Source organism: Macaca nemestrina, chromosome 7 (assembly GCF_043159975.1).
Source record: "Macaca nemestrina isolate mMacNem1 chromosome 7, mMacNem.hap1, whole genome shotgun sequence".
In the NCBI taxonomy this organism is placed as follows: Eukaryota; Metazoa; Chordata; class Mammalia; order Primates; family Cercopithecidae; genus Macaca; species Macaca nemestrina.
Window position 1 is genome coordinate 160,109,510 of NC_092131.1, and position 15,078 is coordinate 160,124,587.

At 48.1% G+C, this 15,078-nt stretch overlaps 1 protein-coding gene across 1 annotated transcript in view; it reads left to right on the forward strand.

Annotated features, from left to right (window-relative positions):
* Positions 1 to 15,078, forward strand: part of LOC105491775 (EH domain containing 4) — a 74,512-nt gene that overhangs the window by 43,814 nt on the left and 15,620 nt on the right. The window contains exon 4 of the mRNA XM_011758445.3: positions 11,091 to 11,503. Within this exon, the coding sequence (XP_011756747.1) occupies positions 11,091 to 11,503 (413 nt within the window). The remainder of the gene's footprint in view (positions 1 to 11,090; positions 11,504 to 15,078) is intronic.

Genomic DNA, 15,078 nt, shown 5'->3' on the forward strand with positions numbered 1-15,078 from the left:
GTGGGTGAAAGCACAGGCTCTGGGATCCGAGACCCTGGGTTTGAATCTGGGCTCCCCTGAGAAACAGCTGTGTGCCTTGGATCAGTTATTTAACCTCTCTGAGTCTTTTTTCTTCCCCTGTAAAATGGGGGTAATAAAAGTACCTACTTCATGGGATTGTTGCAGGGATTACAAGATTGTAGTGATAATGGAGCTCACAGGGCAGTGCAGGAATGTAGTAAGAGCTAAGTAAATATTTACTGCAGTTATTGATTTATAGCTATCATTTTGCTCTCAGCCAGGAGGACATTTTCAGAAGCAGCCTTTTCTAGTTGCAAAGTAAACTCAGCCTGGAAACAATGCAGAGACTCCTTGCCCTGAAGTGACTGTTATTATTAACTAAAGGGACTCTTTTCGAAAGTGCATTTATAATAAATACCTGATTGATCCCAGGTAGTTGATGTTTACTTTGAGATGATTTACACTTCCCCACTTAGTAACAACCCTTTTTAGAAACGCATACCACTATTTAAGCAACTAACCCTGCCAAATTGCTAAAAATCGTTACATTTCTTGTTCAAGTGAATTCACTTGATTAAACCAATTTTACTGTATTTTATTGTGATAAGAACACTTATGAAATCTACCCTCTTTACACATTTTTAACTATCCATTACAAGCACAATATGGCTATAGGCACAGTGTGGTCCCACAGATCTCTAGAACTTACTCATCTTGCCTAATTGAAATTTTATGCTGGTTGATTACCAAAGCCCCATTTCCTTCTCCCCACAGCCTCTGGCAGTCACAGTTCCCCTCTCTGATTTTGTGTGTTTGACTATTTTACATGTCTTATACAAGCGGAATTAGGTATATCTGTCCTTCTGTGATGGGCTTATTTCACTCAGCATGTTTTTTTCCTCAAGGGCCATCCATGTTGTTGCATATTGCAGAATTTCTTTTTTAAGGCTGAATAGTATTCCACTGGGTGTGTACACCACATTTTCTCTATCCATTCATTCATTGATGGATGCTTTTGTTATTTCTATATCTTGGCTATTGCCATTAAGTGTCCATCAGTGAATGAATGGATAAAGAAATTATGCCAAAAATGCTGAAGTCAACATGGGTGTGCAGATGTCTCTTCAAAGTCCTGATTTCAGTTCTTTTGGACAAATACCCAAAGTGGGATTGCTGGATGATATGATAGTTCCATTTTTAATTTTTGGAGGAATAAACCAAATGTATTGAACACCTCCTGTGTTCAGTAGTAATTCCAGGGCTTGCAGTGGTGAATATAATAAGGAGTGGAGTCTCTACCCTCAGCATTTCTGTCTTATAATCAGCAAATTTATATACCATTTCAGAGTATAAGTGCTACAAAGGAAATTCGTTAAAGCCGTAAGACTCTGTCCCCCAGGAACCTGATTTGATCGTGTGAGGCATCTGCAGTGGGCCTTTGGGTTACACACACAGTGAAGACTTGGCCCTGCTCTCAGGCTGCGACAGACCCCATCAGGAGGAAACAGGAAAGGCAGTTCTGTTCCCTGGGTGGGGAAGGCCACCCAGAGGAAGGTGCCCCAGAGGGATGAGTGGCTGTAGATGGAGAAGAGGAAAGGGCATTCCAGGCAGAAAGAAAGGCCTGGGCAAGGGTGTGGAGACAGGGAAGTACAGGATGCTACTGGGGAATAGCAAAGAGCCCAGTGTGGTTTGTGCAGTGGAGAGGGTGGGGCTTAGTAAGAGACTATGGGCAAAGGTTGAGAGTTGAGGCAGAGGCTAGTCATGGAGAATTTGTTCTGTAAACATTTATTTTAGAAGTAATCAGGGACACTCACAGTTTTGGAGATTATCTCTGAGTTCTAAGAAGGGATGGGGATCATTTGAGGGCTGGATTGGTGAAGATGGAACCTGGATTGGTGAGGATGGAACAAGAAGGCACTCTTAGTGCCTGTCTCGGGCTGGCTGCTCACTGCACTGGGTGCTGGAGGGACACAAAGGTGAACATGAAGCCAGGAGAACCTGGGGTTGCACATACAGAGCCACACAGAAAGTGCTGGGGGCAGGGGTAGGAATGCCCACATGGAACTGGAGCTGCTAACTCTGGGAGGGGTGGGCAGGGCCTCGAAAAGAGGAGAGATTTGAGCAGAGTCTTAGGCAGTGTTCCGTCACCACCACAGGCAAGTGGCCCTGCCCACCGCAGGAGTGGGAGGAGGGACATGGCAGGAGGGGCCCGGCTGCATTTCTGCCTGTGCTCCATTGCCTTGCATCCTTTCATTAACACACATCTATCTTCCTTTCTTGCTTGCTTGCTTTCTTGCTTTTCTTTTCTTTCTTTCTTTCTTTTTTTTTTTTTTTTTTAATATAGACAGGGCCTCACTCATCCAGGTTGGTCTTGAACTCCTGGGCTCAAGTGATCCTCTTGCCTTGGCCTCCCAAAGTGCTGGGATTACAGGTCTGAGCCACCACACCTGGCCATAGACACACATCTTGTTTAAAACTCGTAATTAGAAACTTGGCTCTAAAAATAAATTTAAGCATTATTTTTATCTTGTTGTATTAAAAATAGACTGCCAAATTTGACCTGAGCCAGGGAGCAACTGTTCTAACCCCTTATACCATTTCCTGGTGGTTCTTTCTCCGGCCAGGATGGAGGACCACAGTTTCCACAGGGGCTGTGACGGGAAGCCCTTGATTGGGTAGAAGGGACTCCTTCCTTCCTGCCCCCTCCCTTTGTTCCCAGAACGTGGAGCCGGGAATGCCAATCTGGGATCTTCCGCAGGGCAGATTCTTTCTCCTAGTTCCCCAAGCTGTGCAGCTTTTGGGTCCTTTGGCAAAGAAAGAAACTATATTTTGAAACAACAGGACTGATTACATCTCTTTTTTGTTCCATACTAATACAATTTTCACTGGAAGGTCTTAAAGAATTGAAATTTCTATTGCATGAATAAGTATTGAAAATATACTGAGCTAGCCGGGCGCGGTGGCTCAAGCCTGTAATCCCAGCACTTTGGGAGGCCGAGACGGGCGGATCACGAGGTCAGGAGATCGAGACCATCCTGGCTAACACGGTGAAACCCCGTCTCTACTAAAAAAAAATACAAAAACTAGCCGGGCGAGGTGGCGGGCGCCTATAGTCCCAGCTACTTGGGAGGCTGAGGCAGGAGAATGGCGTAAACCCGGGAGGCGGAGCTTGCAGTGAGCTGAGATCCGGCCACTGCACTCCAGCCTGGGCAACAGAGCGAGACTCCGTCTCAAAAAAAAAAAAAAGAAAATATACTGAGCACTGTGGGATGGTTCTATGGTTATGTTGAGTCCTTCGCCCACAACACACACTCGTACGTGCAAACACACATAGGTCCAGATCGGTCCATGCCCCAGGCCACGTTGCATTGTGCCTAGCTGAAACCAATTCTCACAAACTCGGAGCATTCTCACTCCTGATCTGTCACCATGAGAGGCTCTCATCACTTTGGCCAGAAATCAGGATACAGGTTAGCCGCTTCGAGTGGTTCTTAAGGCCGATTTCCTCTGAAGCTTTAAGACTTCTACCTTAGCTTCGTTCATCTCCATATACAGCCAGCTTAGGTATGTAGCCCCTTGATGAACAGATTTCAACTTCCTGGTCCATTCAGCAGTTTGTGGAGATGTGTATCTTTAAACAAGTTTAGCAGCCTTGGGTTTTTTCTTTCTTTTCTTTCTATTTACTTCTGCTTTTTAAGTCAATTTTGTAGAAGTATAACATATGATTACATGCACCTTTTTTTTTTTTGAGATGGAGTCTCTCTCTGTCACCTAGGCTGGAGTACAGTGGTACAGTCTCGGCTCACTGCAACCTTCGCCTCCCGGGTTCAAGCAATTCTCTTGCCTCAGCCTCCCGAGTAGCTGGGATTACAGGTACCCGCCAAAAATTAGCCTGGCTAATTTTTGTATTTTTAGTAGAGACAGGGTTTCACCAAGTTGGCCAGGCTGATCTCGAACTCCTGACCTCAGGCAGTCCACCTGCCTCGACCTCCCAAAATGCTGGGATTACAGGCATGAAAAATGCATCTATTTTATCTAATTGTACAGTTTGGTGAATTTGACACATTTGCATACTCATGTGACCACGGCCATCATCAAGTTATAGAAACTTTCCATCACCCTGAGACGCTCCCTGTTTGTCTGTCCCACTCATCAGCTGGGCTCCTGTCACAGCCAGCCACTGCCTGCTTTCTGTCGCTATAGTTTAGCTTTGCCTGTTTTAAAATCTCATAGGAATGGAATCCCCCAGAAAGCACTCTCTGGTGTCTGTCTTCTTTCACTCAGCATAATGTGTCTGACATTCAGCCATGCAGTTCATTCAGCAGTTCATTCCTCTTCACGGCTGAGTGGTATTCCACTGAATAGTTGTGCCACCGTGTATCCATCCCATCCCGTTGAGGGACATTGGGATCACATCCAGTTTGGGGCTTATAGAAGTGTGTCCCTCGGTGACCGTTCCAGCCACGTCCTAGGCACTCCATGATTACTCACCAATCCATTTTTCACTTTTGTCTTTGAAGTGTCTTGTAAAATTCCAAGATGTTCAGTGTACTCTCAATGTCCAGAGACATGTGTTCCAAAAGATTGTTTAAAGCCAGTATTGGGAATTTTGAACAGATTTTTTCACAGAAAACATTCAGTCCTCTCAGAAGCATTGACTGAGACCTTCTCCTAGTCAGCACTGTTCTGGGCTGTGACCAGCAGGTAAGAAGGCCTACCCTTATGGCTCACAGCCCAGCAGGGTTATAGGACTCCTATAGGATCCCAGAAGAGCAGGGGCCGCTTCTCAGAGGACACAGAGCTTGGTCTCAAAGGCTGAGTCTGAGCTATTGTGTCTCTACCCAGCACTGAACACCAGGTGGATGCACCTATGAACTGGGCTGTCTGTAAGAACTGAACAATGCACATCCAGACCAAACACAGTCCACTCAGAATTGTAAAAACACTATATAGGCCAGGCACGATGGCTCACACCTGTAATCCCACCCCTTTGGGAGGCCGAGGCAGGAGGATCACCTGAGCCCAGGAGTTTGAGACCAGCCTGGTCAACATAGTGAGACCCATCTCTATAAAAAATTGTTTTAAAAATTAGCAAGGCATGGTGACGCACACCTGTGATCCCAGCTACTTGGGAGGCTGAGTCAGGAAAATTACTTACGCCAGGGAAGTCAAGGCTGCAGTGAGCCATAATCACCCCACTGCGCTCCAGCCCACATGACAGAGTGAGACCCTGTCTTAAAACAAAGGTCAGGTGTGGTGGCTCACGCCTGTAATCCCAGCACTTTGGGAGGCCGAGGCGGGTGGATCACAAGGTCAGGAGATCAAGACCATCCTGGCCAACACATTGAAACCCTGTCTCTACTGAAAATACAAAAAATTAGCCAGGCATGGTGGCTGTGCCTGTAGTCCCAGCTACTCGGGAGGCTGAGGCAGGAGAATGGCGTGAACCCAGGAAGCAGAGCTTGTATTGAGCTGAGATTGTGCCACTGCACTCCAGCCTGGGCAACAGTGCATGACTCCATCTCAAAAAAAAAAAAAAAAACACCACTATGCAGACCAAACAAAACAGCAGCTGAGCACCACATTCAGTCTGAGGCCTGTTGGTTTTCAACCTTGTTCTAAGTGATCGCTTCCTTCACAGGCCTATTTAGCACAGCGTAGCTAACCTCTAGTGTTCCTGGGAACCTAACCACCCTCTAGTAGAACCTTTGGAAACATTCATTATTCTCATCCTTCTGGGTACAAACGTGTGCCCTGTGTTATCCCAGCCAGCATGGGTATGTGCAGGACTTTCCTGAGCTGGGGAGTGTCTGTGATTAAAATCGTAGATTCAGTTGAGGAGCAAGCTGGAAGCTTTAAGACCTGCTGGTAGGAAAGGAAGGCCACTGGGCTTCTGTGAGGCTGCTGCTCCATTGACCGCAGATGAGCAGTGTTTTTGTTCCCTTGGTATCTTGTTATCTTCTTCTGAGCACTGATTCTCTCACTCGTCAAGCATTGGTGCACTGTCACCTTCACCCTAAATAATTTTCCTTCCTTCTATAACCGCAGACTGTGCTTCTCCCACAAATATTTCTTGCATCCCCACTGTGTGCCAGGCACTGGATACAAAGATTTTTAAAATAACCAGTAGATAGCATTTTGGACCGCTTTCTAGATGCCAAGGTGATTCTAAATGCTTCACTTATATGAACTCTGCAGCTCCTGAGGCCTGTGGATACTATTATCAGTCCTAGCGTAGCCCTAAGACACTATTATTACAGATGAGGAAATGAGGCACAGAGAGGTGAAGTAACTTGCCCAAGGTCACAGAACTAGTAAGTGATAGAGCCGGGAAGGTCCCAGGCAGTCTGGGTCCAAGGCCCACGTTGACCACCACTATCTTGTGTGACCATGATGAAGACATGGTTCCTATGGTTAGAGAATATATAATCTAATGGGAGAGACCAGACCAGCCCTCTGATTTTAATACCCTGTGTGAAGTGGTGCCACAGGCAGCACAGGCAAGGGAACTCAGGATGGGGAGCAGTTGAGGAAAGCAGAGTAACCATAGCTCACATTTGCTGAAAGTTAACAAAGTCTCAACACCATAAAAGCATTTCTCATGTAATTACTTAACAACTCGATCTTACAGGTGAAAAAAACTGGAGCTTAAAGTTACATAATGTCTAACTTAATCAAAGTTGGCCCAGATATTTTGAAGAATGACTAGGATTTGGGCTGGATCTCTAGGCCCGGTCTAGACCATAGAGGAAGGGTTTGCCAGGGTCAGGGCCCAGCATGGGCAAGAGCAGGGAGCTTGGGTGAGTTTTAAAATCCGTCTTCAAATAAGCATGTTTCAATTCTGCATTTCCTGGACCTGTGATGCACCACCTAAACATCTATTGGTAACTTTTTGAAATAAAAGGAAGTAATACTCGTTTAAATGTATTTGATTTGTTTTGTTGCTTGCCAACCAACAGGAACATAAACCTATCTGTACAATTCCCCCACCCTGGTATTGAGTCTAGACAGTGATCCTCAAACTGCACCACGCATTGCAGTCATCTGGGGAGCTTCTAAGTGCAGACCGCCAGGCTCAGTCCCCAGGGTTCTGATTCAGTGGTTCTGGGGAGGGGCCTGGGAGTCTAAATTTTAGCAAAGCCCCTTATTTCATTCCAATACAGGAACAGGCTTTGAGGATCAGTGGTCACTAGGTCCTTCTGAATGACTGTTTTCCTTTAGCAGGCAGACTAAATGATATGTTGGGAGTTAGATCCGCTGGGATTTTTGGGTAGCTAGGTCTTTGGTGCCTGAGTCCTCCATGATGCAAGAATCAAGCAGACCTATTCAGTCTTAGGAGAAGGAAGACTCTGACACATGCTACACCACAGATGGATCTTGAGGACCTTCTGCTGAGTGGAAGAAGCCAGGCGCAAAAGGACGCTTCCATGAAGTACCTAGAATAGTCAGATTCATAGAGACAAAAAGTAGAATGGTGGTCGCCAGGGCTGGAGAGAGGAAGGGAGAATTCATGCTTGATGGGTTCAGTTTCCATTGGGGAAGGTGAAAGAGTTCTGGAGCTGGGTGGTGGTGATGGTTGTACAACAGTGTGACTTATTTAATCCCACTGCGCAGTACACTTAACGTACTTACAGTGGCAAAATAATCCTGACTTTGTAGGGGGAGGTGGTAAGCAGACCACCCTCTCCCAGCGTTGATCATTCCTTGCTCTCTTTTGGACACGGTGATTTCTACTCCTTTGACTGTGTTGCCTGATGTGTGACAGGCAGTCCTCTTACACCTGCTCGGGGACAGAACAAACACAGCTCTGCCTACCTGTACTTCTCGAACTGTATTAAGCTCTCATTGTTGCTTTAACACAAGAAAATATGGATATACACCTGTTCCTACAGACATGAGTATTGGCATCACTTACAGTAAACTTAAATCTGGCAACTCTGTTCCTAATAATTTTTGATTTCACTATAGCATTGAAATGGAATCTTTTTTAAAAATACTTAACTGTTGGGAACTCCAATTTAAGTTAAAGTTTAAACACAAGTGTTGCAATCAAAGCTAACCATTCAACCCAGGCGGCCCTGAGAGGAAGAGAGACTGCATCTGCACGGCTGAGTTGGCGCAAGCACGGCTGGGTTGGCGCGAGCACAGCTAGTGACAGCTGTGTTTCAGTTTGGGCGGCAGGTTTCTTTCGGAACTGACAGTAAGAGGTATTCCGAAATCTTAAATGGGGGTGAGGGGAGGATTGTTTACCAACTGTGGTTCTCTCTTTGTGTGTGTGTGTGTGTGTGTGTGTGTGTGTGAGACAGGGTCCCACTCTCTCACCCAGGCTGGAGTACAGTGGTGTGTCCATGGCTCACTGCCTCAAACTCCTGGTCTCAAGTGGTCTTCCTGCCTCAGCCTCCCAAGTAGCTGAGCCCACAGCATACGCCACCACGCCCAGTTAATTTGTTTTTATTTTTTGTAGAGACAGGGTCTCACAATATCGCCAGGTGGTTTCAAACTCCTAGCCTCAAACAGTCCTCCCGCCTCTCCCTCCCAGAGTACTGGGATTACAGGCATTAGCCACCGCGCCCAGCCCTATCATCGCTTTCAATAGCAAACCAAAGAAGCTGATTCTAACTAATTTAAGCAGGAAAGAAAATGTTTTGGAGAATTTTTCACAGGATCAATGGGAAAGTTGGAGAACTAGGCTTAGAAAAGAGTTAGGAAGCCGCCGCCACCGTGAATAAATTCTTATTTTCCCTGTGTCTTTGTGTCATTTCCCTAAGGTTCAGCACTCCTCTCTGGTGGAAGGAGGTGAATGTCTAACTCTAGATCACATGCCTATGCCCCAGCTTGCTAAGGAATGGGGCCGGGGACTCTCTGCCACACCTTCAGCCCCACAGCCTGTAAAGGATACCCCCCGACCCGACAGGAAGGGTATTCAGCAAAAGCAACTCAACGTTCACTCCATGTGCACCCTGGACACAGCATTTTCTTTGATTTGTTTCTGAACCTTCAGACACCCCAGCTGGTCGCTAGGAAGACCACGTGGGTGAGTGGTCAGGTCAGCATGGTGAATCAGTCATCTCTCCTGGAAAAGCAAGGCCCCATGCAGGTCCATCTTCCACCCCAGCAGGGTGGCTCCAAAGCATCTTCCCGGCACCCAGCGAACAGCCAGTTCATTCATCCTCTGAGGACCTACAGTCCTGTGGGCTAGGGCTGTCTGTGCACACGTTTGTCTCAAATGACGGTAGCACTTTGTGTTACCCTAGGGGGCAGTTTGTTCTGGCCTTTCGGGACAGAACTCAGAGTGAAACCTTGACTCTAAATCTTTGCATACTATGTGTGACCCTGTCAGTAGGTTTTTGATTTTCCTCTGACCTAAACTGGCTGTTGACAGCAATGAAAATAAACTCTGGCCCACATTCCGAGAATGGCCTTTGTCTTCCTTATCCCCGAGGAGTCAGGGAGTGTGCAGTGAGACAGAACAGAGAAATGAAAAGCATGAACTGGAAGTATCCACGCGTGTGGCGGCATAAACACCACTTTCCGAACAGTGGCCTCCTAGTGGGGGGAAGGACTCGGGGAGGGGTGCACGGGGGGCTTCAGCATTACCGAGTGTCTTGTTTTCTTTATGAAAAATGGACCTGAATCTAGTTGGCTTGTTCAGCTATTCCTCTAACACCTGTTCTTCAAATGCATGGAAACCTCAGTCCACAGACCCTCTTTATTTTCACCTAATAGATTGTTCCCCTCAGATACTTCCTCCTCTGCCTTAGATCCACACCTTCTCCACCCCCACGGCCAACCAGGGTCTCACAATCGCCGTTGACGTTTTTGTATTTGTGCTATAGTCTGTATCCATGGATGGCTGAGTATTTTGTATTTTAACATTTTACGTGAATGTTACCATGCTGTACATATCCTTTTGAAACTAAGTTTTTACTCTTGTTCTTTTCTGGAGATTTGCCTGTGATGACAAGTGAAGATCTCGATCCGTCTCACCACTGTATTTTGTTATCTGAAGAAACTAGACTTGGTTTTAAAACGTATCTGAAACAGCAAACAGAGCAAAGTGTCAACATTTGTTAAAATTATGTGGCAGGTACATCAGCATTTATTATATGACTTATAGATGTTTATGTATGTTTGAAAGTTTTCAAAATCTAAAAGAAGAGGGGAGACGACCCCTAGCATGGGGGTCGGGCAAGGTGACATCTCAGCACTAGCTGGGCTAGATTGAGACTCCACTTCTGCAACTAATGAGACTGAGATGAAAAGTCAACTTCGTGGGCTTGGCCTCCTCTTGTTTGCTTTTCGTGGGAATCTGCCTCCCTGGGGAAAGGCCCGAGAGCCTTGACCTTGGGCTAAAGAGTGTTTACGCAGCTGCATGATTTGTGGAGCTGGCCAGAATAGGCTGAACAGAATTTGCTGTGGGCCTGGCCATTTTAAAAAAAGAAATTGGCAAGAGACCATTTTACACAATGACTGTGAGATGTAATATTTTAAAAATATTTATAATATACCTGAGCTATAAATAGTCCAAAGATAAATATTCGATTACAACACCTGCTGGGCCAACGTTTGACCTCCTCAGCACTCTACAAACTTGGGTTAATTGAAGGTGAAGCCTCTTCTGTTATGCTTACGGGATACCCCATGGGACGCCAGGTGGCCTCTGGTTCTCTTTCTTCTCTATCTGGGCTTTCAGAAAAGTGAGACTTTTCAGAAGTAGGATCTTTTGACCCATGGCTTGTGTTTTTACAAAACCACTGATCAATTTTGCCATCAAGCAAAAGGTCTGTATTAGGTGAAATAAAACACTCATGAGGACCAAATGAAATTGCAGATATGGAAGTCAGCAATTACCAAAGCGACCATGAGCCCCATTCTATTTCCCCCGTCCTCCTATGGAAGGGCTCCCCAGGTCCTTCCCGCCCAGATTCATCCAGACCATGATTTTCAAGTCACCAGGCCTCCACTGCCTCCAGGTTGGAGACAGGGCTGTCTCGCTGGCAGCTGCCGGAGAGCGAGACTGTTCCTGAGCCCTCCAGGAAACATGTCTCCTGCAGCAGTGGCCACACTGATGTGTCCTTCTCTCCACCCAGGCTATGACTTCTGCCAGGTCCTGCAGTGGTTTGCCGAGAGGGTGGACAGGATCATCCTGCTCTTTGACGCTCACAAGCTGGACATCTCAGATGAATTCTCAGAGGCCATCAAGGCCTTCCGGGGCCAGGACGACAAGATCCGTGTAGTGCTGAACAAGGCCGACCAAGTGGACACGCAGCAGCTGATGCGGGTCTACGGGGCCCTCATGTGGTCCCTGGGCAAGGTCATCAACACGCCAGAGGTGCTGCGCGTCTACATTGGCTCCTTCTGGGCGCAGCCCCTGCAGAACACAGACAACCGCCGGCTCTTCGAGGCCGAGGCCCAGGACCTCTTCAGAGACATCCAGAGCCTCCCCCAGAAGGCAGCGGTGCGCAAACTCAACGACCTCATCAAGCGAGCGAGGCTGGCCAAGGTAAGCCAGGAGACGCCCTGCACAGAGGCCAGGGCCTGGGACTCTGCTCTCTCCTCTCTGGAGGCAAGGTGGGTGGGAGGAGGCTCCGTTCCAGAAGGCTTAAGGAATGAACACGCCCTAGGTTAAGAATACAGCCACAAGGTCAGGTGGCCCTGTCGACACCCTGGCTCCTGGCCCTGCACTCCTGGGCAGGTGACTAACGCTGTTCTCCAGTCTGTACCATGGAGCTAATAAGAGCACTTCACAAGGCGTTTATAAGGACTTGGGGTGACAGTTTGTCAGTGTGACAGAGCACTTGGCATAGTGCCTGGTGCACAGGGAGGGGGTCAGTCAGAGCACCCGCTACATGGTAGCTGTTAGGATATCAGGACGATAGGAATATAACCAGCCAAACCTGAGAGAGGTGGCACTGGTGAGACCAACAGGATGCTGAGAGGCCACTGCTAGTCCCCATGCACCAAAGGCCAGTGTTACCTCCTGGATCCAGGGGAGCCCTGGGGAGAAGTTTGGCTCAGCCTTACCCTTGGAGTGTGCTGGTTTTGGGTCACAGCCCATCCTCATTCTGGGCTGCGGGCTGTGAGCCTGCATGCCTGGGCTCCTGGCTCCCCTGCCTCATAGCTGAGCCTTTCAGCAGCCCCGGGAGTGTGTGCCCAATGGGGCAGTGAGAGGCGACCTGCTGACATCCCTCAAGTGGCAGAGTCAATTCATGTCTCCAAAGAGAGAAAAGCATATCCCTCCTCCAAGAGAAAATATAGAGAAAAAAAATGGCTCTTTAAAAAATATGTGCATGTTCCATAAAATCATTGTCCTCTAATGCTGGAAGTGTCCTTAGAGTTTTGTTTTGTTTTGTTTTGTTTTGAGGCAGAGTCTCTCTCTGTCGCCCAGGCTGGAGTGCAGTGGCCAGATCTCAGCTCACTGCAAGCTCCGCCTCCCGGGTTTATGCCATTCTCCTGACTCAGCCTCCGGAGTAGCTGGGACTACAGGTGCCCGCCACCTTGCCCGGCTAGTTTTTTGTATTTTTTAGTAGAGACGGGGTTTCACCGTGTTAGCCAGGATGGTCTCAATCTCCTGACCTTGTGATCCGCCCGTCTTGGCCTCCCAAAGTGCTGGGATTACAGGCTTGAGCCACCGCACCTGGCTGTTTTTTTTTTTAAGATGGAGTCTCGCTCTGTTGCCCAGGCTGGAGTGCAGTGGCCGGATCTCAGCTCACTGCAAGCTCCGCCTCCCGGGTTTACGCCATTCTCCTGTCTCAGCCTCCCGAGTAGCTGGGACTACAGGCGCCCGCCACCACGCCCGGCTAAGTTTTTGTATTTTTAGTAGACACAGAGTTTCACCGTGTTAGCCAGGATGGTCTCGATCTCCTGACTTCATGATCCGCCCACCTGGGCCTCCCAAAGTGCTGGGATTACAGGCATGAGCCACCGCGCCCAGTTAGTCTAGTGAAGCTCAAACCTGGCTGATCATCAGAAGGAACATACATTCCCAGGCCCTGCCCCAGAGCTTCAGAGGTAGGGGTGTGGGTGCACACATGGCCATGTGCGCATATGCATGTGTGTAAACGCGCGTGTGTGTGTGGAAAGCTCCCTAGGTGATTGGCTATGTGCCAGTCATGGTGTGGACGCTACCACGAGTGCTCTGGGGAGGGTGACTACATGCCTGGCCAGGAGGCAGGGAGGGCTTCCCTGATGGTGACAGCCGAGATGGGGACAAGCCTTCCTGCTTCTTGCTGCTCGTTAGCAGCCTGTCCTCGTGCCGCTGTGCTCACAGGGCAGCCTCTCGCCTGGGTGAAAACGAACACCTCCCTGGCTGCTGCTGCCCCTCACATAGGACCTTGATGTCCTGTGTCCCTCTCTGTCACCTGTGTCACAGTGCGTGTGCACGCATTCCTCCCATATGGCTCAGCTAACCTGCAGCGGCGTGGTGCTTGTGTGAGTCACCCTTCTTTATCCATTCTTCCTGGTCCGAGTGGCTTCCTTTCCAGAACTACAAGCCATTTGTGTTCCCGTTCTGCAAGGCAGTTGTGCTAACTAGTTTGTAAATCCACGTACGTGCAGCTCTCCTGAAATGATTTCTCCCTCGCCCTTGTCCTGGACCTAATGCTTGGTAGCAGGAAGGCTGTTTTTCCGCTCGGTGATCCCTTGGTTTGTGGTGTTTCCTTTCTCCAGCAGGTACAACTGAACAACCTTCGGGGTATGTGACACCCCACATTATTTTATAACCACAGTTGGTGACTCATGTCATAGGCTTTGCAGATTTTGAGATTTTTTTGAACTATTTTTAAATGCTCATGTACATTCTTCATTTACCAGTTATTGCTGAGGACCCAGTGACTGGAGATGCTGCTGTATTCAGTCATATAAATAAATAAGGCCAGGCACAGTGGCTCACGCCTGTAATCCCAGCACTTCAGGAGGCCGAGGGGGGCGGATCACAAAGTCAGGAGTTCAAGGCCAGCCTGGCCAACATAGTGAAACCCCATCTCTAGTAAAAATACCAAAATTAGCCAGGCATGGTGGCAGACACCTGTAGTCCCAGCTACTCAGGAGGCTGAGGCAGGAGAATCACTTGAACCCTGGAGGTGGAGGTTGCAGTGAGCCAAGATTGCGCCACTGCACTCTAGCCTGGGTGACAGAGCAAGACTCTGTCTCAAATAAATAAATAAATAAGGAGCAGAAAGCTCTTGGAAATACCAGGCACCTTAACCCATAGAGCTTCCCTGCCATCCGTGAGCCTTGGGCCCTCTGAACGGGCCAGCGTGGCCTGGGTTTGGAGAGGCACAGAACACTGCTCTGTATTCTGACGCCGTGAATAATGAAAACCCTTGTGTGGATGTGGGGAGTGGGGGACGACAAACTTGCTGAGCTTACTTGTAGGAAAAAGGCTTGTGGGTTTTTTCCTCCTAAGAATAGTATCTGGCTTGTTCCTTTTCACAAAGGAAAATGTTTGAAGTATGGGTATTTGCAGCCAGAGCTTCTCAGTGCCAGTCGCTCGTGGGCAGTGCCATGCTGAAGAGCGGGGACAGGAAGCGGGCTCACCCGGAGGAGAAGCCGGACTCAGCACGGCGGCCTTGGCCGCTAACTCATGACATTGACCTCATACCACCTGCAGTTCCATGTTCCACCACTGAACTTGCTTCTGCTTCAATGGACAGAGACTTACTTGAGTTTTTCTTTTCAGAGTGTTTATATTTCCCAAAAGTGCTTTTATTTTGGTTTATGAACCTTTCTCTTGATCCAGTTTTCCTTTTTCACATCAACAGTGTTCCAAAGCTCTGTAGTCTGCCTTACGTGTGTTATTTTGTTTGATCCTGTTGACAGCTACCCAGTGGGCATTTTTGTCCTCATTTCCTACCTGAGGGAACCGAAGCTCAGAAAGCTGAAGTCATGTCCCCAAGGCTTCACAGCCTGTAAGCTGCAAAGTATACATTCAAACCTCGGTCAGTGTGACGCCTCAGTCCAGAAAGCAGTCACCTGAAATCGGGAGTGGATGGCAGCTGCAGTACCTCCTCACATGTGTCCTTGTTCTCTGCACTGATCTGTTATTCTGTTTATTCTGTTAAAGTCTCCATCCACAGA